Genomic DNA, 25,655 nt, shown 5'->3' on the forward strand with positions numbered 1-25,655 from the left:
TCTGTTCCCGAACCATAATCTTTGGGAACAAAATGGCGGTAGAGAGCCCACCAGTTCTCCATTTGTGGATAGGCTTGGGTTATCCCTTTAGATTTGGGCTAGTCAGTGACTGTAGAGGTTTAGAGACATTTTGGGCACCCCAGATGAGATCCCACTCCAGGTATATAGAAGTCGGCCCCTCCCAGTCACTTGTGTACACACCATTACCTGTTGTACTCTGCGTTATCTATGTGACTATCCTCAGCGGCCCGGATAGCGTTCTACAATAAGAACTAAAATATCATCTACTCACCAAAACCAATTTTCGGAGCTGATGTCTGATCGGCGTCCTATTCTGCTGCGCTGTGCATTGGAAAATATTCTGCCGTAGACTTTTAACCCTTTGAGGACCAAGAGACGTATTTGTTCCATGTTTTTAATTTCCTGTCGAATAGGTCGCTTGGTCCTCAAAGGGTTAAAGGGAAATAAAATGTAATGAGGTTCAGCACCCTCTATAATGTTAAGGAGTTGGGAATAGACGAGGCCAGGGGCTTTATGAAAGGGGGAACTCGAGGTTAAACAGTGAATAATTGCTGTTCTGTATGGTTATAGTGCAGGATCGGCTGCGGTCAGGTTAGGGTTATAGGAAGGTTAACCAAGTAAATTCTCCTGTCCTCTGTGCCGAGCCTTGGGTTGGCATTGGACTGCTGTGTCCTGGCGATGCCCTTTGATGCCCCCATGTATAGAATCATGTGCTGAGGACCCATAGGGACTACGTACACCGGTATACGGTTTGTACCCACCACTGTTATGTCCGATAAGTGTCTGTCATAAAGTTGCATTGGAATTACGATCTTATGCCATCACTTATTGCACCCAACTTCTGGGACCCCCACTGATCCTGAGAACAGTGAGATCTGCACCACTGATGGTGAAGCTCCCGACATCTGGGACCCCCACTGATCCTGAGAACAGTGAGATCTGCACCACTGATGGTGAAGCCCCCGACCTCTGGGACCCCCACTGATCCTGAGAACAGTGAGATCTGCACCACTGATGGTGAAGCCCCCGACCTCTGGGACCCCCACTGATCATGAGAACAGTGAGATCTGCACCACTGATGGTGAAGCTCCCGACCTCTGGAACCCCCACTGATCCTGAGAACAGTGAGATCTGCACCACTGATGGTGAAGCCCCCGACCCATGGGACCCCCCCACTGATCCTGAGAACAGTGAGATCTGCACCACTGATGGTGAAGCTCCCGACCTCTGGGACCCCCACTGATCCTGAGAACAGTGAGATCTGCACCACTGATGGTGAAGCTCCCGACCTCTGGGACCCCCACTGATCCTGAGAACAGTGAGATCTGCACCACTGATGGTGAAGCCCTCGACCTCTGGGACCCCCACTGATCCTGAGAACAGGAATATCTGCACCACTGATGGTGAAGCCCCCGACCCATGGGACCCCCCCACTGATCCTGAGAACAGTGAGATCTGCACCACTGATGGTGAAGCTCCCGACCTCTGGGACCCCCACTGATCCTGAGAACAGTGAGATCTGCACCACTGATGGTGAAGCTCCCGACCTCTGGGACCCCCACTGATCCTGAGAACAGTGAGATCTGCACCACTGATGGTGAAGCTCCCGACCTCTGGAACCCCCACTGATCCTGAGAACAGTGAGATCTGCACCACTGATGGTGTTTCGTAGGAGTATCACTTTATAAGATGGGAATAGAACTTTTAATAACCCAAAAATCTTACTTGTCATTTCAGCAAAATACTAATGAACCCCCGATGAGCCCGTTGTATATGGCCACGTGTTGTAGACCACCTCCTTGGAGAACCTGGACCCTCTCCTCATAATAACACCGATCGTTTTCTCTTGACCCCCCCCCACTGCTTTCTAACCAAAATGGGCAACCCAAAGGTTTGTCCATAGTCCTGGTTCTTAGGCCTCTCTTGTCCAGGCTCATTTCGGGTGGGGATGAGTCGGTGGAGAAGATGTCGCCCTGAACTCACAATTCTGCCGATCCTCACATCTGGTTTGGTATCTTAGATATGATGTGCGGAGTAGTTGGGGTCGTCTCTAATCTTTGCTGATTCATCTTCTGGGATTCCTTCGATAATTGATGCCTCATTCATGATCAGTCCCATCATCGGGACACATATTCTCCCTGGGACACATCTTGGAGCCATTGTAGAGTTAACCCTGTGGTGCAATGGTGGCTTTAATGGAGTCTTGGGCAAACCTCATCCTAAGTAGAGTTATCTGACCTGTTCCTGTCTCTGCCCTTGTATATTTCTATGGGTGTAGTGTAGTATGGGGTGTAGTGTAGTATGGGGTGTAGTATGGGGTGTAGTATGGGGTGTAGTGTAGTATGGGGTGTAGCACAACATCATAAATGTTGTACCATACGCAGTGTACATATACCATACGCAGTGTACATATACCATACGCAGTGTACATATACCATACGCAGTGTACATATACCATACGCAGTGTACATATACCATACGCAGTGTACATATACTATACGCAGTGTAAATGGACCATACGCAGTGTACATATACTATACACCGTGAACATAGACCATGTGCCGTGTACATAGACCATACCCCGTGTACATAGACCATACACCGTGAACATAGACCATGCGCCGTGTACATATACCATACCCCGTGTACATAGACCATGCACCGTGTACATATACTATACACAGTGTACATATACTATATGCAGTGTACATATACTATATGCAGTGTACATATACTATATGCAGTGTACGCAGTGTACATATACTATATGCAGTGTACGCAGTGTACATATACTATATGCAGTGTACATATACTATACGCAGTGTAAATGGACCATACGCAGTGTACATATACTATACACCGTGAACATAGACCATGTGCCGTGTACATAGACCATACCCCGTGTACATAGACCATACACCGTGAACATAGACCATGCGCCGTGTACATATACCATACCCCGTGTACATAGACCATGCACCGTGTACATATACCATGCGCGGTGTACATAGACCATACCCCGTGTACATATACCATACACCGTGAACATAGATCATGCGCCGTGTACATAGACCATGCACCGTGTACATATACCATGCGCCGTGTACATAGACCATGCACCGTGTACATATACCATGCGCGGTGTACATATACCATGCGCGGTGTACATATACCATACCCCGTGTACATATACCATACACCGTGAACATGGTGCATGGTCTATGTACACGGCGCATGATCTATGTTCACGGTGTATGGTATATGTACACGGGGTATGGTCTATGTACACAGCGCATGATCTGTGTACATATACCATGCGCGGTGTACATATACCATGCGCGGTGTACATAGACCATACCCCGTGTACATATACCATACACCGTGAACATAGACCATGCGCCGTGTACATATACCATACCCCGTGTACATAGACCATGCGCCGTGTACATAGACCATGCGCCGTGTACATAGACCATGCGCGGTGTACATATACTATGCGCAGTCCTGGGCGAGCAGACAACCTCTTATATATTATAGATCTTTTTCTCTGCATTGCAGCTGCTGTTCTCGCACGTGCTCGCGCCTTGTGTCAGGACTTCAGAATTGTATTTGTGACTTGCAGGCAGCGGAGCTATTCTGATATAATTGTTTTTTGTTTATAAAGAAGAACTCTGGCAGAGAAACATGAAGTCCTGGTGGGATTGTGAACCCCCCATTGTCTTCAGTCAGACAAGAGTTCTTAGTTATCCGTCTCTGCCAGCAGCGGCCATGTCTCTCTCACCTCCTCCGGGTTATGTCAGAGCAGCGATGATGGGGGCGTCATGTCCTGGACCGGTCACCTTCACATCACATTAAGTATCAGGCAGAGCATATTCAGGTGACCAGATAATAGTATCAGATAATACTGAGGTGTCCAGATAATACTATCAGATAATACTGAGGTGTCCAGATAATACTATCAGATAATACTGAGGTGTCCTATAATACTATCAGATAATACTGAGGTGTCCTATAATACTATCAGATAATACTGAGGTGTCCAGATAATACTATCAGATAATACTGAGGTGTCCAGATAATACTATCAGATAATACTGAGGTGTCCAGATAATAGTATCAGATAATACTGAGGTGACCTATAATACTATCAGATAATACTGAGGTGTCCAGATAATACTATCAGATAATACTGAGGTGTCCAGATAATACTATCAGATAATACTGAGGTGTCCAGATAATACTATCAGATAATACTGAGGTGTCCAGATAATACTATCAGATAATACTGAGGTGTCCAGATAATAGTATCAGATAATACTGAGGTGACCAGATAATAGTATCAGATAATACTGAGGTGACCTATAATACTATCAGATAATACTGAGGTGTCCTATAATACTATCAGATAATACTGAGGTGTCCTATAATACTATCAGATAATACTGAGGTGTCCTATAATACTATCAGATAATACTGAGGTGTCCTATAATACTATCAGATAATACTGAGGTGTCCAGATAATAGTATCAGATAATACTGAGGTGTCCAGATAATAGTATCAGATAATACTGAGGTGTCCTATAATACTATCAGATAATACTATCAGATAATACTGAGGTGTCCTATAATACTATCAGATAATACTGAGGTGTCCTATAATACTATCAGATAATACTGAGGTGTCCTATAATACTATCAGATAATACTGAGGTGTCCAGATAATACTATCAGATAATACTGAGGTGACCTATAATACTATCAGATAATACTGAGGTGTCCAGATAATACTATCAGATAATACTGAGGTGTCCTATAATACTATCAGATAATACTGAGGTGTCCAGATAATACTATCAGATAATACTGAGGTGACCTATAATACTATCAGATAATACTGAGGTGTCCAGATAATACTATCAGATAATACTGAGGTGTCCTATAATACTATCAGATAATACTGAGGTGTCCTATAATACTATCAGATAATACTGAGGTGTCCTATAATACTATCAGATAATACTGAGGTGTCCAGATAATACTATCAGATAATACTGAGGTGACCAGATAATAGTATCCGATAATACTGAGGTGACCAGATAATAGTATCCGATAATACTGAGGTGACCAGATAATAGTATCAGATAATACTGAGGTGTCCTATAATACTATCAGATAATACTGAGGTGACCTATAATACTATCAGTATTATCTGGACACCTAAGTATTATCTGATAGTATTATCTGGACACCTCAGTATTATCTATCAGATAATACTGAGGTGTCCTATAATACTATCAGATAATACTGAGGTATCCTATGATACTATCAGATAATACTGAGGTGTCCTATAATACTATCAGATAATACTGAGGTGTCCTATAATACTATCAGATAATACTGAGGTGTCCTATAATACTATCAGATAATACTGAGGTGACCTATAATACTATCAGATAATACTGAGGTGTCCTATAATACTATCAGATAATACTGAGGTGTCCAGATAATAGTATCAGATAATACTGAGGTGTCCAGATAATAGTATCAGATAATACTGAGGTGACCAGATAATAGTATCAGATAATACTGAGGTGTCCTATAATACTATCAGATAATACTGAGGTGTCCTATAATACTATCAAATAATACTGAGGTGTCCTATAATACTATCAGATAATACTGAGGTGACCTATAATACTATCAGATAATACTGAGGTGTCCTATAATACTATCAGATAATACTGAGGTGTCCCGTGATACTATCAGATAATACTAAGGTGTTCTGTAATACTATCAGCTAATACTGAGGTGTCCTATAATACTATCAGATAATACTGAGGTGACCAGATAATACTATCAGATAATACTGAGGTGTCCAGATAATAGTATCAGATAATACTGAGGTGACCTATAATACTATCAGATAATACTGAGGTGACCAGATAATACTATCAGATAATACTGAGGTGTCCAGATAATAGTATCAGATAATACTGAGGTGTCCAGATAATACTATCAGATAATACTGAGGTGACCTATAATACTATCAGATAATACTGAGGTGACCTATAATACTATCAGATAATACTGAGGTGACCAGATAATACTATCAGATAATACTGAGGTGTCCAGATAATAGTATCAGATAATACTGAGGTGTCCTATAATACTATCAGATAATACTGAGGTGTCCAGATAATAGTATCAGATAATACTGAGGTGTCCAGATAATACTATCAGATAATACTGAGGTGTCCTATAATACTATCAGATAATACTGAGGTGTCCTATAATACTATCAGATAATACTGAGGTGACCTATAATACTATCAGATAATACTGAGGTGACCAGATAATAGTATCAGATAATACTGAGGTGACCTATAATACTATCAGATAATACTGAGGTGACCTATAATACTATCAGATAATACTGAGGTGACCAGATAATAGTATCAGATAATACTGAGGTGACCTATAATACTATCAGATAATACTGAGGTGACCAGATAATAGTATCAGATAATACTATCAGATAATACTGAGGTGACCTATAATACTATCAGATAATACTGAGGTGTCCCGTGATACTATCAGATAATACTAAGGTGTCCTATAATACTATCAGATAATACTGAGGTGTCCTATAATACTATCAGATAATACTGAGGTGTCCTATAATACTATCAGATAATACTGAGGTGACCAGATAATAGTATCAGATAATACTGAGGTGTCCCGTGATACTATCAGATAATACTGAGGTGTCCTATAATACTATCAGATAATACTGAGGTGTCCTATAATACTCTCAGATAATACTGAGGTGTCCTATAATACTCTCAGATAATACTGAGGTGTCCTATAATACTATCAGATAATACTGAGGTGTCCTATAATACTATCAGATAATACTGAGGTGTCCAGATAATAGTATCAGATAATACTGAGGTGTCCAGATAATACTATCAGATAATACTGAGGTGTCCAGATAATAGTATCAGATAATACTGAGGTGTCCTATAATACTATCAGATAATACTGAGGTGTCCAGATAATAGTATCAGATAATACTGAGGTGTCCTATAATACTATCAGATAATACTGAGGTGTCCAGATAATAGTATCAGATAATACTGAGGTGTCCTATAATACTATCAGATAATACTGAGGTGTCCAGATAATAGTATCAGATAATACTGAGGTGTCCTATAATACTATCAGATAATACTGAGGTGTCCAGATAATAGTATCAGATAATACTGAGGTGTCCAGATAATACTATCAGATAATACTGAGGTGTCCTATAATACTATCAGATAATACTGAGGTGTCCTATAATACTATCAGATAATACTGAGGTGACCTATAATACTATCAGATAATACTGAGGTGACCAGATAATAGTATCAGATAATACTGAGGTGACCTATAATACTATCAGATAATACTGAGGTGACCTATAATACTATCAGATAATACTGAGGTGACCAGATAATAGTATCAGATAATACTGAGGTGACCTATAATACTATCAGATAATACTGAGGTGACCAGATAATAGTATCAGATAATACTATCAGATAATACTGAGGTGACCTATAATACTATCAGATAATACTGAGGTGTCCCGTGATACTATCAGATAATACTAAGGTGTCCTATAATACTATCAGATAATACTGAGGTGTCCTATAATACTATCAGATAATACTGAGGTGTCCTATAATACTATCAGATAATACTGAGGTGACCAGATAATAGTATCAGATAATACTGAGGTGTCCCGTGATACTATCAGATAATACTGAGGTGTCCTATAATACTATCAGATAATACTGAGGTGTCCTATAATACTCTCAGATAATACTGAGGTGTCCTATAATACTCTCAGATAATACTGAGGTGTCCTATAATACTATCAGATAATACTGAGGTGTCCTATAATACTATCAGATAATACTGAGGTGTCCAGATAATAGTATCAGATAATACTGAGGTGTCCAGATAATACTATCAGATAATACTGAGGTGTCCTATAATACTATCAGATAATACTGAGGTGTCCTATAATACTATCAGATAATACTGAGGTGTCCTATAATACTATCAGATAATACTGAGGTGTCCCGTGATACTATCAGATAATACTGAGGTGTCCTATAATACTATCAGATAATACTGAGGTGTCCCGTGATACTATCAGATAATACTAAGGTGTCCTATAATACTATCAGATAATACTGAGGTGTCCTATAATACTATCAGATAATACTGAGGTGACCAGATAATAGTATCAGATAATACTGAGGTGTCCAGATAATAGTATCAGATAATACTGAGGTGACCAGATAATAGTATCAGATAATACTGAGGTGTCCTATAATACTATCAGATAATACTGAGGTGTCCTATAATATTATCAGATAATACTGAGGTGTCCTATAATACTATCAGATAATACTGAGGTGTCCTATGATACTATCAGATAATACTTAGGTGACCAGATAATAGTATCAGATAATACTGAGGTGTCCTATAATACTATCAGATAATACTGAGGTGTCCTATAATACTATCAGATAATACTGAGGTGTCCAGATAATAGTATCAGATAATACTGAGGTGTCCAGATAATACTACCAGATAATACTGAGGTGTCCTATAATACTATCAGATAATACTGAGGTGTCCTATGATACTATCAGATAATACTGAGGTGTCCTATAATACTATCAGATAATACTGAGGTGACCAGATAATAGTATCAGATAATACTGAGGTGTCCTATAATACTATCAGATAATACTGAGGTGTCCAGATAATAGTATCAGATAATACTCAGGTGTCCTATAATACTATCAGATAATACTCAGGTGTCCTATAATACTATCAGATAATACTGAGGTGTCCTATAATACTATCAGATAATACTGAGGTGTCCTATGATACTATCAGATAATACTGAGGTGACCAGATAATAGTATCAGATAATACTGAGGTGTCCTATAATACTATCAGATAATACTGAGGTGACCAGATAATAGTATCAGATAATACTGAGGTGTCCAGATAATAGTATCAGATAATACTGAGGTGACCAGATAATAGTATCAGATAATACTGAGGTGTCCTATAATACTATCAGATAATACTGAGGTGTCCTATAATATTATCAGATAATACTGAGGTGTCCTATAATACTATCAGATAATACTGAGGTGTCCTATAATACTATCAGATAATACTTAGGTGACCAGATAATACTATCAGATAATACTGAGGTGACCAGATAATACTATCAGATAATACTGAGGTGTCCTATAATACTATCAGATAATACTGAGGTGTCCTATAATACTATCAGATAATATTGAGGTGTCCTATAATACTATCAGATAATACTGAGGTGTCCTATAATACTATCAGATAATACTGAGGTATCCTATAATACTATCAGATAATACTGAGGTGTCCTATGATACTATCAGATAATACTGAGGTGTCCTATGATACTATCAGATAATACTGAGGTGACCAGATAATAGTATCAGATAATACTGAGGTGACCAGATAATAGTATCAGATAATACTGAGGTATCCTATAATACTATCAGATAATACTGAGGTGTCCTATGATACTATCAGATAATACTGAGGTGTCCTATGATACTATCAGATAATACTGAGGTGACCAGATAATAGTATCAGATAATACTGAGGTGACCAGATAATAGTATCAGATAATACTGAGGTATCCTATAATACTATCAGATAATACTGAGGTGTCCTATAATACTATCAGATAATACTGAGGTGTCCTATAATACTATCAGATAATACTGAGGTGTCCATATAATAGTATCAGATAATACTGAGGTGTCCAGATAATACTACCAGATAATACTGAGGTGTCCTATGATACTATCAGATAATACTGAGGTGTCCTATAATACTATCAGATAATACTGAGGTGACCAGATAATAGTATCAGATAATACTGAGGTGTCCTATAATACTATCAGATAATACTGAGGTGTCCAGATAATAGTATCAGATAATACTCAGGTGTCCTATAATACTATCAGATAATACTGAGGTGTCCAGATAATAGTATCAGATAATACTGAGGTGTCCAGATAATAGTATCAGATAATACTGAGGTGACCAGATAATACTGAGGTGACCAGATAATAGTATCAGATAATACTGAGGTGTCCTATAATACTATCAGATAATACTGAGGCATCCAGATAATAGTATCAGATAATACTGAGGTGTCCTATAATACTATCAGATAATACTGAGGTGTCCTATGATACTATCAGATAATACTGAGGTGTCCTATAATACTATCAGATAATACTGAGGTGTTCTATAATATTATCAGATAATACTGAGGTGACCTATAATACTATCAGATAATACTGAGGTGACCTATAATACTATCAGATAATACTGAGGTGACCAGATAATAGTATCAGATAATACTGAGGTGTCCTATAATACTATCAGATAATACTGAGGTGTCCAGATAATAGTATCAGATAATACTGAGGTGTCCAGATAATAGTATCAGATAATACTGAGGTGACCAGATAATACTATCAGATAATACTGAGGTGTCCTATAATACTATCAGATAATACTGAGGTGTCCAGATAATAGTATCAGATAATACTCAGGTGTCCTATAATACTATCAGATAATACTGAGGTGTCCTATAATACTATCAGATAATACTGAGGTGTCCTATAATACTATCAGATAATACTCAGGTGTCCTATAATACTATCAGATAATACTGAGATGTCCAGATAATAGTATCAGATAATACTGAGGTGTCCAGATAATAGTATCAGATAATACTGAGGTGACCAGATAATACTGAGGTGACCAGATAATAGTATCAGATAATACTGAGGTGTCCTATAATACTATCAGATAATACTGAGGCGTCCAGATAATACTATCAGATAATACTGAGGTGTCCTATAATACTATCAGATAATACTGAGGTGTCCTATAATACTATCAGATAATACTGAGGTGTCCTATGATACTATCAGATAATACTGAGGTGTCCTATAATACTATCAGATAATACTGAGGTGTTCTATAATATTATCAGATAATACTGAGGTGACCTATAATACTATCAGATAATACTGAGGTGACCTATAATACTATCAGATAATACTGAGGTGACCAGATAATAGTATCAGATAATACTGAGGTGTCCTATAATACTATCAGATAATACTGAGGTGTCCAGATAATAGTATCAGATAATACTGAGGTGTCCAGATAATAGTATCAGATAATACTGAGGTGACCAGATAATACTATCAGATAATACTGAGGTGTCCTATAATACTATCAGATAATACTGAGGTGTCCAGATAATAGTATCAGATAATACTGAGGTGTCCTATAATACTATCAGATAATACTGAGGTGTCCAGATAATAGTATCAGATAATACTGAGGTGTCCTATAATACTATCAGATAATACTGAGGTGTCCAGATAATAGTATCAGATAATACTGAGGTGTCCAGATAATAGTATCAGATAATACTGAGGTGACCAGATAATACTGAGGTGACCAGATAATAGTATCAGATAATACTGAGGTGTCCTATAATACTATCAGATAATACTGAGGCGTCCAGATAATAGTATCAGATAATACTGAGGTGTCCTATAATACTATCAGATAATACTGAGGTGTCCTATAATACTATCAGATAATACTGAGGTGTCCTATAATACTATCAGATAATACTAAGGTGTCCTATAATACTATCAGATAATACTGAGGTGTCCTATAATACTATCAGATAATACTGAGGTGTCCTATAATACTATCAGATAATACTATCAGATAATACTGAGGTGTCCTATGATACTATCAGATAATACTGAGGTGTCCTATAATACTATCAGATAATACTGAGGTGTTCTATAATATTATCAGATAATACTGAGGTGACCTATAATACTATCAGATAATACTGAGGTGACCTATAATACTATCAGATAATACTGAGGTGACCAGATAATAGTATCAGATAATACTGAGGTGTCCTATAATACTATCAGATATTACTGAGGTGTCCAGATAATAGTATCAGATAATACTGAGGTGTCCAGATAATACTATCAGATAATACTGAGGTGTCCTATAATACTATCAGATAATACTGAGGTGTCTTATAATACTATCAGATACTACTGAGGTGTCCAGATAATAGTATCAGATAATACTGAGGTGTCCTATAATACTATCAGATAATACTGAGGTGTCCTACAATACTATCAGATAATACTGAGGTGTCCAGATAATTGTATCAGATAATACTGAGGTGACCAGATAATACTATCAGATAATACTGAGGTGACCAGATAATACTATCAGATAATACTGAGGTGTCCAGATAATAGTATCAGATAATACTGAGGTGTCCAGATAATACTATCAGATAATACTGAGGTGTCCTATAATACTATCAGATAATACTGAGGTGTCCTATAATACTATCAGATAATACTGAGGTGACCTATAATACTATCAGATAATACTCAGGTGTCCTATAATACTATCAGATAATACTGAGGTGACCAGATAATAGTATCAGATAATACTGAGGTGACCAGAAAATACTATCAGATAATACTGAGGTGTCCAGATAATAGTATCAGATAATACTGAGGTGACCAGATAATACTGAGGTGACCAGATAATACTATCAGATAATACTGAGGTGTCCTATGATACTATCAGATAATACTGAGGTGTCCAGATAATACTATCAGATACTACTGAGGTGTCCAGATAATACTATCAGATAATACTGAGATCCTATGATACTATCAGATAATACTGAGGTGTCCCGTGATACTATCAGATAATACTGATGTGTCTAGATAATACTACCAGATAATACTGAGGTATCCTATGATACTATCAGATAATACTGAGGTGTTCTATAATACTATCAGATACTACTGAGGTGTCCTATGATACAATCAGATAATACTGAGGTGACCAGATAATACTATCAGATAATACTGAGGTGTCCTATAATACTATCAGATAATACTGAGGTGTCCAGATAATAGTATCAGATAATACTGAGGTGTCCTATAATACTATCAGATAATACTGAGGTGTCCTATAATACTATCAGATAATACTGAGGTGTCCCGTGATACTATCAGATAATACTGAGGTGTCCCGTGATACTATCAGATAATACTGAGGTGTCCTATAATACTATCAGATAATACTGAGGTGTCCAGATAATAGTATCAGATAATACTGAGGTGACCAGATAATACTATCAGATAATACTGAGTTGTCCTATAATACTATCAGATAATACTGAGGTGTCCTATAATACTATCAGATAATACTGAGGTGTCCTATAATACTATCAGATAATACTGAGGTGTCCAGATAATACTATCAGATAATACTTAGGTGTCTTGCAGCAGTTTCCATCCCTCTACATGTTCAGGACATATGCAGCTCAACTTCAGAGAGAACAAACATTCCTGACAGCGACCTGAGGTGTATGACCAGCGGGGGGCTGTAGGCAGGGTCATCATGGGGGCACTATGGTGACTATTATGGGGGCACTAGGGTGACTATTATGGGGGCACTAGGGTGACTGCCATGGGGGCACTAGGGTGACTGCCATGGGGGCACTAGGGTGACTGCCATGGGGGCACTAGGGTGGCTGCCATGGGGGCACTAGGGTGACTGCCATGGGGGCACTAGGGTGGCTGCCATGGGGGCACTAGGGTGACTATCATGGGGGCACTAGGATGTACAGTTCCCTCGTACCCAGGATTAGTAGATATATATCCCATAGTGCAGTATATTGGCCGCTATGCTCCTGGGCCTGGTGACGTCTCTAAGTATCTTCTGTCCGTTTCAGTCGCGGGATCATCATGGTAGATGAGGACTGTCGGGCAGCAGCATGGTTGTACCAGCCGTGACCAGGCACGAGGGCCCACAAGGCCCCCTATAAGACGTGCCACCTCAGTTTGAGTGGATATCGATCTCTTCAGTGGGAATTAGATTTTGCAGCTAATGAGGGGAATGGCTGCATAGCGAGCGCTGCTCCTGAGCACGCTGGAGATGTAATTAGTGCGCTTCGCATCCATGGTGGTGAACACCGCCACTGTGAGGGATGGAGGAAATACATGGAGGTTTATGGAGAGGGGGAGGGCCATAAAGGACGACCCAATCCTCCCCGACAGCAGCTGATTCATATCGGGGACTGTGAGCACAACAGTGTCATAGATTGTATATAGAATGGCGTCCGCCCAGGTCAAGAGGTTACCCTGCAGGGTTGATCCAGAAGAAGCCAAAATAATTTTCTAGGAGGTTAAGGCCAATGTCCTCATCTGGGGACTGGATTCTGGTCCTGACTATAATCTTCTGGATCAGCGATCGATAAAAGCTAGAAAGAGAAAACTTGCATGGGCACAATCTGTGATTGATAAAGCTTTAAAATGAAGTCCCCTGATAAGCGGCAGAACATAGCCGCACCTATTGACATCAGCCATTTTTGGTTTTAGCTTTTTCTATTGCCAAAGAAAAACCTCTAATAATACAGCAAAAACGTTATATAAAAAACAGGATTCAACATAAATGTGAGACTTTCTGAGTTTGCAGTCTGACCAAAGCGGGTCTCTTAGGGTTCGGCAGACGCTGCTGGGATTCTTTTATGGGTGCACGAATTATCTGGTTCTGGATTCTTTATCTGCAGTTTTTTCTTTTTTACTTTATTACATGTTTTTGAACAGCAGAAATACAAGAATAGAAAAATAACCAAAGGAGGAAAACCAAGAAACATGGTTCTGGGCACATAAATCCCTGAGAGGGTCTGAAAGTGTCCCGTCCATGATGGTCAGAGTTATGAGTGGACCAGAGAGGACCTTTGGGTGTGAATGGTCTGTAGTTTCCTGCTCTGGAGGTCTACGGAGCCCCTTTAGATATTAATATAGTTTTTCTTGGTATGGAGGGGGCCGTCCCATCAGTACAACTCTTTCCTGTGTTCCCTGGCTGGGAGCCATGTTCTATGGGCCAGAATGGAGAACACTGTGGTGGGCACGGACGGACATTCATGGTCAGGTGGGGCTTCTGTCAGGCCGAGCGCTATGGGTCCCGCTGCCTCCCCGGAGCGCTCACGCCGTGCTTCTGCTTGGAGTGCTCCGGTCGGCATCGCTGACCGCGAGTGCTGCTCCCTGGTCTCCGGAGGGGACGCGATCCAAGGCACGGGTCGTGCCCGCCCTCGGATCGCGCCCCATGTCACTCACCTCTCGCCCCCGTCTGCTTCCTCCCGGCGAGTGCGGCCCCGCCGGCTTGCTAAAATTTAAAGGGCCAGTGCACCACTAATTGGTGCCTGGCCCAATCACTCCCATTCCTATATAAACTCACTTCCCCTTCCTCTCCTTGCCGGATCTTGTTGCCTTATGCCCTGAGAAAGCATTATAGTTTTTTCCCAAGCCTGTGCACCCAGACCTTCTGCTGTTGCCCCTGACTACTAACCTCACTGCCTGCCCTGACCTTCTGCTACGTCTGACCTCGCCTCTGTCTAGTCCTTGTGTACCGCGCCAGTCTCAGCTGCCAGAGAGGTTGAGTCGCTACTGGGGAACACGACCTGGTAGTTACCGCCGCAGCAAGTCCATCCCGCTTTGCGGCGGGCTCTGGTGAACACCAGTAACTGCTTAGAACCGTTTTCCCAGTACGATCTGCGTCATCGCCTCTCTGGCACAGAGGATCCACCTCCAGTGTCCTCACCAGCTGCTAGTCCGGACTCTGACAGTAGATCCGTCCATGGATCCCGCTGAGGTGCCGCTGCCAAGCCTCGCTGATCTCACCTCCGTGGTTGCCCAGCAGTTCCAGCAGATTGCTCAACAAAGACAACAGCTGTCGCAGTTGACCGCCATGATACAACAGCTTCTGCCTCCACAGCTTAAACCGCCAGCTCCAGCATCTCCTCCTCTCCGAGCCGCTGCTACCTCTGCTAGAGTCCGCCTGTCTCTCCCAGATAAGTTTGACGATGACTCTAAGAGGTGCCGGGGATTCCTGTCCCAATGTTCCCTGCACCTAGAGATGTTGTCGGACCAATTCCCCACAGAACGTTCTAAGGAGAGGCGTTCGTCGTCAGTTTACTTTCTTGGTAAGGCCTTCGCCTGGGCCACGCCGCTCTGGGACCGCAACAATCCTGCCACTGCCTCCGTCCAGTCCTTCTTTTCTGAAGTCCGCAGTGTCTTTGAGGAACCTGCCCGTGCCTCATCCGCGGAAACTGCCTTGCTGAACCTTGTCCATGGAGACTCTCTTGTGTTGGCGAATACCCCATACAATTCCGTACTATAGCCTCTGAGTTGGCCTGGAACAATGAGGCTCTCTGCGCGACCTTTAAAAAGGTTTATCCAGCCACATTAAGGATTGTCTGGCCGCACGAGAGATACCCTCCTCCCTGACAGAACTCATCCTCCTGGCTACCCGCATTGATATGCGCTACATTGAAAGACGTCAGGAGCTCCACCAGGAGAAAGATCTCGTTCGCACCAGGCGATACCCACGCCTGGCTCCTCTCTTCCAGCATCCTTTGCAGCCTGTTTCTGTGCCTTCCGCTGAGAAGGCCATGCAAGTGGACCGGTCTCGCTTGACCCAGCAAGAGAGGACTCGCCAGAGGAACGAGAACTTATGCTTATACTGTGCGAGCTCTGAACATTTCCTAAAGGATTGTCCTCTTCGTCTTCAGCATCAGGGAAACGCTCGCACCTAGTGAACGTGGGAGAGGCGTCACAGGTTGTAAATTCTTCCTCTCCACGCCTGACTATTCTTCAGCTGATAAAGCCTCCTTCTCTGCGGAGGCTTTCTTGGACTCTGGTTCAGCAGGAAACTTCATTAAAGCCTCCTTCATCAACCGGTTTAACATCCCTCTTATCTGTCTCGTCAAGCCCTTCTTCATTTACGGAGCACATCTGAATTCCACCGTTACCGCACGGCTCCAGTACGCATGTCCGTGGGGGTTCTCCATCAAGAAATGATTGAGTTCTTTGTCCTGCTTAACTGCACCTCTGACATCCTTCTTTGCTTACCCTGGCTCCAGCGGCATTCTCCTACCCTCGACTGGACCACTGGGGACATTAAATCCTGGGGCTCTTCCTGCCACACACGCTGCCTTAAGTCGCTACCTACCAGCCACGTCTCCATTGCTTCTCCATTGCTCGGCCTTCCAAAGGCCTATCAAGATTTTTCTGACGTCTTTTGCAAAAAACAGGCAGAGGTCTTACCACCACATAGGCCCTACGACTGCCCTATTGACTTGCTCCCTGGTACCACACCGCCCCGTGGCAGGATTTACCCTCTCTCCGCTCCAGAAACTAAGGCCATGACGGAGTATATTCAGGAGAATCTCAAAAAAGGTTTCATCAGGAAGTCTTTTTCTCCTGCTGGAGCAGGATTCTTCTTTGTTGCCAAGAAGGACGGGTCTCTACGCCCTTGTATTGACTACTGCGGTCTCAATAAAATCTCTGTAAAGAACCGCTACCCTCTGCCTCTCATCTTGGAACTCTTTGACCGGCTGCGCGGAGCAAAGATTTTTACTAAGCTTGACCTCAGGGGCGCGTATAACCTCATCAGAATTCGTGAAGGAGATGAGTGGAAAACCGCTTTTAATACCCGAGATGGTCACTTCGAATACCTTGTCATGCCATTCGGTCTTTGCAACGCCCCTGCAGTCTTCCAAGACTTTGTCAATGAAATCTTCCGGGACTTGTTGTATACTTGCATGGTGGTCTATCTAGATGACATTCTAATTTTCTCCTCCAACCTAGAGGAACACCGCCTCCATGTTTGTCAAGTGCTCCAGCGCCTCCGTGTTAACATCTCTATGCCAAGATTGAAAAATGCCTCTTTGAACGTACCTGTCTTCCTTTCCTGGGATATCTGGTCTCAGGACAAGGTCTTCAAATGGACCCCGACAAGCTCTCCGCTGTCTTGGATTGGCCACGCCCCTCTGGACTGCACTCTATCCAGCGCTTCCTCGGATTCGCTAATTACTACCGTCAGTTTATCCCCCACTTCTCCTATTGTGGCTCTGACTAAGAAAGATGCGAATCCGAGATCCTGGCCTCCCCAAGCGGAAGAAGCTTTTACTCGCCTTAAGGCCACCTTCGCACCAGTCTTAACTAGGCCTGATCCTCTGAAACCATTCTTCCTTGAGGTAGACGCCTCTTCAGTAGGAGCCGGGGCGGTTCTTCTTCAAGTAAACGCTAAAGGAAAAAACATCACTTGCGTTTTTTTCTCTAAAACCTTTTCTCCTCCTGAAAGAAACTACGCTATTGGTGACCGAGAATTGCTGGCCATTAAGTTGGCACTTGAGGAGTGGAGACCTCTCCTGGAAGGATCCCTCCACCCTATCACCATCTTTACCGACCGCAAAAATCTGTCTCTTACAAGCTCCATCTTCCTCCTTCTCTTCGTATTCCTAACTCCTTTCATGTTTCCCTTCTCAAGCCTCTCATTCTTAACTACTTTTCCCCCAAGGTCACCGTTCCTGCTCCTGTCTCTGGGTCCTCTGACGTCTTCTCGGTTAAAGAAATCCTCGCTTCCAAGGTTGTCAGAGGTAAAGAATAATTTCTTGTTGTTTGGGAGAATTGTGGCCCCGAAGAGAGGTCTTAGGAGCCAGAGGACAATAACAAGGAACTCATCTACAGATTCCTCGGTTCCAAGAAGAGGGGGAGACCCAAGGGGGGGTACTGTCACGCCGAGCGCTCCGGGTCCCGCTGCCTCCCCGGAGCGCTCACGGCGTGCTTCTGCTTGCAGCGCTCTGGTCGGCATCGCTGACCGTGAGCGCTGCTCCCTGGTCTCCGGATGGGACACGATCCGAGGCACGGGTCGTGCCCGCCCTCGGATCGCGCCCCATGTCACTCACCTCTCGCCCCCGTCTGCTTCCTCCCGGCATGCGAGGCCCCGCTCCCTAGGGCGCGCGCCGGCTTGCTAAAATTTAAAGGGCCAGTGCACCACTAATTGGTGCCTGGCCCAATCACTCCCATTCCTATATAAACCCACTTCCTCTCCTTGCCGGATCTTGTTGCCTTGTGCCCTGAGAAAGCGTTATAGTGTGTTCCCAAGCCTGTGTACCCAGACCTTCTGCTGTTGCCCCTGACTACAAACCTCGCTGCCTGCCCTGACCTTCTGCTACGTCTGACCTCGCCTCTGTCTATTCCTTGTGTACCGCGCCTGTCTCAGCTGCCAGAGAGGTCGAGTCGCTACTGGGGAACACGACCTGGTAGTTACCGCCGCAGCAAGTCCATCCCGCTTTGCGGTGGGGTCTGGTGAACACCAGTAACTGCTTAGAACCGATTCCCCAGTACGACCCGCTTCATCGCCTCTCTGGCACAGAGGATCCACCTCCAGTGTCCTCACCAGCTGCTAGTCCGGACTCTGACAGCTTCCTTCATAAATGGGTAGTTTCTTGTGACCTTATCTGTTTGTTCTAGAAGATGATGGTGCCCAATCTTGGACAGTCATAGGCCACCATCCGCACCTGAGTTTGGGTTCTTTTGGTAAGTTACATTGTGCTCCATCCTGTTCAGGGTCCATTCGGGTCTTTTTTTTTTTGCGCTAAATAGACCCTGAATGGGTCAGAGTACAACTGACTGTGTGGTTCCGCTGGATCCATTGACTTGAATGAAATCCAGTGGGTATCCAGTATTTTACATGAGTGGAGGAAAATGATTTCAGGATTTTTTTTTTACTACTGCTCATCCCCCGTCTTTCCGATGGACAGAGTGCCAGAGCTCCCTTTAACACGACGTCAGTGTGAACATACTCTAAGACTTCGGTATGACCAGCTCGAGTCGATTGTTAGGGAATGTAGATGGATTGTAGTAGGGACCATAACAGAAGCAGAAGTCTTCAGGATAGGTTGGGGCCACCTCACATCTCTTTAGCATATCCTTCCTCTGCTCGGTGATACAGTGCAGATCTTTAATAAGGATTCAGTCTCTGCTGTAAATTCCTGCTCTGGAAATTGAATTTGGAAATGCAATGTGGACAATGTGATTTATGCCGACCCGCTGATGTTATGTCCCTTTATTCAGCCCCCACCTTCTTAGTAAATCCTCCATTACCGGCTGTTACAATGAGCTGCCGCTGCTGTCAGGGCCTCCTGTCTGCCGCACGCTCGCCTTTTCTTGCTTTCCTTATAAATTATACATGTGCCATGGCTTCGCATTGCTACAAGTGTTTTCCTCCTCCTGCTTAGAATCCTAATGAAGACCCTGGGGAGTCTGGGAGCCGGGGGCCTCTGTGGCTATGTATGAACATATAACGGGGCCTCATCCATGTTGTTGTTAGGTCGGGGTCTCAGCCCAGAAGATGGGGTGTTTGTGAATTTCTTCCCACGCGGGGCTCATGTCTTATCGTTTGACAGTCATTGGGGTCAGTAGTTTATAACATGTCGGATGGAGAGAATATTCCTACAAACACCAGTGATTAAAAATATCTGTGTATGTAGCCCCCCTGCTGATCTATGTGCGTCCATCAAGACCCCATCAAATCCTGGTCTCCTGATCCAGCCCTCATGTTATTTACTCTTGCCGTCTCTCCTTCCTGAAGTACATACAGTGGTAATAGAACTTAAAAGGGGATAACAAGCTGATTGGAGGACCCCCACCTATCCTGAGAATGGGGACAATATGATTCCAGGAATAAATGGGGGATGGGGGCAGTGCTCCATCCATTCCTTATGGGGCTCTCTCCATGTCCTTCTCCAGTCATCATGTCTTATTCCTTTCTTGTACTTGTTGTTCCCCGTCTCTCCATGTCCTTCTCCAGTCATCATGTCTTATTCCTTTCTTGTACTTGTTGTTCCCCGTCTCTCCATGTCCTTCTCCAGTCATCATGTCTTATTCCTTTCTTGTACTTGTAGTTCCCCGTCTCTCCATGTCCTTGTCCAGTCATCATGTCTTATTCCTTTCTTGTACTTGTAGTTCCCCGTCTCTCCATGTCCTTCTCCAGTCATCATGTCTTATTCCTTTCTTGTACTTGTAGTTCCCCGTCTCTTCATGTTCTTGTTCAGTCATCATGTCTTATTCCTTTCTTGTACTTGAAGTTCCCCCGTCTCTCCATGTTCTTGTTCAGTCATAATGTCTTATTCCTTTCTTGTACTTGTAGTTCCCCCGTCTCTTCATGTTCTTGTTCAGTCATCATGTCTTATTCCTTTCTTGTACTTGTAGTTCCCCTGTCTCTCCATGTCCTTCTCCAGTCATCATGTCTTTTTCCTTTCTTGTACTTGTAGTTCCCCGTCTCTCCATGTTCTTGTCCAGTCATCATGTCTTATTCCTTTCTTGTACTTGTAGTTCCCCGTCTCTTCATGTTCTTGTTCAGTCATCATGTCTTATTCCTTTCTTGTACTTGTAGTTCCCCCGTCTCTTCATGTTCTTGTTCAGTCATCATGTCTTATTCCTTTCTTGTACTTGTAGTTCCCCCGTCTCTTCATGTTCTTGTTCAGTCATCATGTCTTATTCCTTTCTTGTACTTGTAGTTCCCCCGTCTCTTCATGTTCTTGTTCAGTCATCATGTCTTATTCCTTTCTTGTACTTGTAGTTCCCCCGTCTCTTCATGTTCTTGTTCAGTCATCATGTCTTATTCCTTTCTTGTACTTGTAGTTCCCCCGTCTCTTCATGTTCTTGTTCAGTCATCATGTCTTATTCCTTTCTTGTACTTGTAGTTCCCCCGTCTCTTCATGTTCTTGTTCAGTCATCATGTCTTATTCCTTTCTTGTACTTGTAGTTCCCCCGTCTCTTCATGTTCTTGTTCAGTCATCATGTCTTATTCCTTTCTTGTACTTGTAGTTCCCCCGTCTCTTCATGTTCTTGTTCAGTCATCATGTCTTATTCCTTTCTTGTACTTGTAGTTCCCCCGTCTCTTCATGTTCTTGTTCAGTCATCATGTCTTATTCCTTTCTTGTACTTGTAGTTCCCCGTCTCTCTATTTCCTTGGAGAGAAGTATTGTATACATTGTTTTACAATGAAGAGGAGGCTTAGAACGTCTTCCCTCTATACTTCAAGGTGTTGTAGCTCCGTGCGGTCTGGTTGTTCCCCCTAACACTCGCGGGGGTGTTGTCTTTATTGTTGTGCAGTGCCCACCATCCCCAGAGGCCGGCCACGCTGACGCTGAGGATATGAAAGCATGTCTGATCTTCAGATGTCCTCATAACATCCAGTGCTCTTCCATAATTTCTTTAAGCTATGTCTTCCCGTGTCTCTACACAGCGCCATGCACTCAACGCTTATTGTGTAAAGACTGTGTCCCTCACGTTTTCCCATCAGCTTCATAGCGTGACCTCTTATTACATCCACTCTCCTTACCGTATCCGTAACCTTTCTTTTATCATCCTGAGTTTAGAAAAAACCTGGTCGACAAGATTGTAAAACTAAATAAAGCCAAAAAGTCTATTAAACTGTAAAAATGTGTCCATGAGTCATTTTATAGAACTTCTGAGCTAAACACAGAGTAACTATAAGGTATAAAGAATCTTAAGATGGCTGGAGAGGGGACGGTAAGATCACCATCGCCTTATTTGTTATTGTGGCCAGAGAGGAGATAAGACCACTATCACCTTATGTGTTATTGTGGTCGGAGAGGAGATAAGACCACCATCACCTTATGTGTTATTGTGGTCAGAGAGGGGACAATAAGACCACTATCGCCTTATGTGTTATTGTGGCCAGAGAGGAGATAAGACCACTATCACCTTATGTGTTGTTGTGGCCAGAGAGGAGCGGATAAGATCACAATCGCATTATGTTTTATTGTGGTCGGAGAGGGGACAATAAGACCACTATCGCCTTATTTGTTATTGTGGCCAGAGAGGGGACAATAAGATCACTATTGCCTTATGTGTTATTGTGGCCAGAGAGGAGATAAGACCACTATCACCTTATGTGTTATTGTGGTCGGAGAGGAGACAATAAGATCACTAGCGCCTTATGTGTTGTTGTGGCCAGAGAGGGGACAATAAGATCACTATCGCCTTATTTGTTATTGTGGCCAGAGAGGAGACAATAAGATCACTATCGCCTTATGTTTTATTGTGGTCGGAGAGGAGACGATAAGACCACTATCGCCTTATGTGTTACTGTGGTCGGAGAGGGGACAATAAGACCACCATCGCCTTATGTGTTATTGTGGTCGGAGAGGAGATAAGACCACCATCGCCTTATGTGTTATTGTGGTCGGAGAGGAGATAAGACCACTATCACCTTATGTGTTATTTTAGCCAGAGAGGGGACAAAAAGACCACTATTGCCTTATGTGTTATTGTGGCCAGAGAGGGGACTATAAGACCACCATCGCCTTATGTGTTATTGTGGCCGGAGAGGAGACGATAAGACCACTATCGCCTTATGTGTTATTGTGGCCGGAGAGGAGATAAGACCACTATCACCTTATGTGTTATTTTGGCCAGAGAGGGGACAAAAAGACCACTATTGCCTTATGTGTTATTGTGGCCAGAGAGGAGACGATAAGACCACCATCGCCTTATGTGTTATTGTGGCCGGAGAGGAGACGATAAGACCACTATCGCCTTATGTGTTATTGTGGCCGGAGAGGAGATAAGACCACTATCACCTTATGTGTTATTTTGGCCAGAGAGGGGACAAAAAGACCACTATTGCCTTATGTGTTATTGTGGCCAGAGAGGGGACTATAAGACCACCATCGCCTTATGTGTTATTGTGGCCGGAGAGGAGACGATAAGATCACCATCGCCTTATGTGTTATTGTGGCCGGAGAGGAGACGATAAGACCACTATCGCCTTATGTGTTATTGTGGCCGGAGAGGAGATAAGACCACTATCACCTTATGTGTTATTTTGGCCAGAGAGGGGACAAAAAGACCACTATTGCCTTATGTGTTATTGTGGCCAGAGAGGAGACGATAAGACCACCATCGCCTTATGTGTTATTGTGGCCGGAGAGGAGACGATAAGACCACTATCGCCTTATGTGTTATTGTGGCCGGAGAGGAGATAAGACCACTATCACCTTATGTGTTATTTTGGCCAGAGAGGGGACAAAAAGACCACTATTGCCTTATGTGTTATTGTGGCCAGAGAGGGGACTATAAGACCACCATCGCCTTATGTGTTATTGTGGCCGGAGAGGAGACGATAAGACCACTATCGCCTAATGTGTTATTGTGGCCGGAGAGGAGATAAGACCACTATCACCTTATGTGTTATTGTGGCCAGAGAGGGGACAAAAAGACCACTATCGCCTTATGTGTTATTGTGGCCGGAGAGGAGACGATAAGACCACTATCGCCTTATGTGTTATTGTGGCCGGAGAGGAGATAAGACCACTATCACCTTATGTGTTATTGTGGCCAGAGAGGGGACAAAAAGACCACTATCGCCTTATGTGTTATTGTGGTCGGAGAGGAGACAAAAAGACCACTATTTCTTTGTGTGTTATTGTGGTCGGAGAGGAGACGATAAGACCACTATCACCTTATGTGTTATTGTGGCCAGAGAGGGGACTATAAGACCACTATTGCCTTGTGTGTTATTGTGGTCAGAGAGGAGACGATAAGACCACTATTGCCTTGTGTGTTATTGTGGCCAGAGAGGAGACGATAAGACCACTATCGCCTTATTTGTTATTTTGGTCGGAGAGGAGACTATAAGATCACCATCGCCTTATGTGTTAATGTGGCCGGAGAGGAGACGATAAGACCACCATCACCTTATGTGTTATTGTGGCCATATATATGATTGTAGTGTGCGGCCTCCACTGCTAGAAATGGGTGAAATGTTGAAGCATCACTGGGTCAGTGCCGATCACTTTGAAGACATACAAGTAACAATCATTGACATTGGTGGTCCTTTCCAGTCAGATCATCAGTCCATTAATATCTTGGGAATCGGTCATTAGTAAATGGTTGATGGATGTTCAGCACCTGAGACCTCCACTGATCAGTAGACCTGAGGAGCCCCAGTGCTTAGGTTTATCCAGGACTCCTATGTGCATCATTAGATAAAGGCTTTAGCACTTTCATCCTGCTTATCATGGGGGTCCTAGTATGTAAGGCCCCAGCGATTATACATTGAAGGCCTATGTTGCCCACTTGGTTCATGATGTTGACTATAAAAGCTTCTAATTTGCTCCAATACCTTTGGTAGGTGAGACAACTTGTGCGTCTAGGTCCTCTTTGTAATTCTGATCCCATCGGGGGTCCAATCCTACTTATTTTCTAATGGAATTTGAGAAAGTTTTATAACCAAGATGAAAGGTTCTCTCTTCTGCTAGAAGACTTCTTTATCATTGATGGTCTCTTCTTCATATGTATAGCCTAAAAAAGCAAAACCTCTCCAAGACCACCTCTGATAAGGTCACCCCAGACCAGATTAATCGTAGGACTTATTTTCAGGCCACAGTTTTAACACAAAAATGTATTTTTCTCCTTAGATGAAAACGGTCAGTGTGGCCCTTGTGTTGTGTCTGAATGTTGGAGTTGACCCACCAGATGTGGTGAAGACGACCCCTTGTGCCCGTCTAGAATGTTGGATTGGTAAGTACCGGTTAGTCATTG

At 42.8% G+C, this 25,655-nt stretch overlaps 1 protein-coding gene across 1 annotated transcript in view; it reads left to right on the forward strand.

Moving 5' to 3' along the window:
• The window catches only part of LOC130296898 (regulatory-associated protein of mTOR-like), a 317,324-nt gene that overhangs the window by 60,205 nt on the left and 231,464 nt on the right, over positions 1–25,655 (forward strand). The window contains exon 2 of the mRNA XM_056548942.1: positions 25,532–25,634. Within this exon, the coding sequence (XP_056404917.1) occupies positions 25,532–25,634 (103 nt within the window). The remainder of the gene's footprint in view (positions 1–25,531; positions 25,635–25,655) is intronic.

Source organism: Hyla sarda, chromosome 12, assembly GCF_029499605.1.
Source record: "Hyla sarda isolate aHylSar1 chromosome 12, aHylSar1.hap1, whole genome shotgun sequence".
In the NCBI taxonomy this organism is placed as follows: Eukaryota; Metazoa; Chordata; class Amphibia; order Anura; family Hylidae; genus Hyla; species Hyla sarda.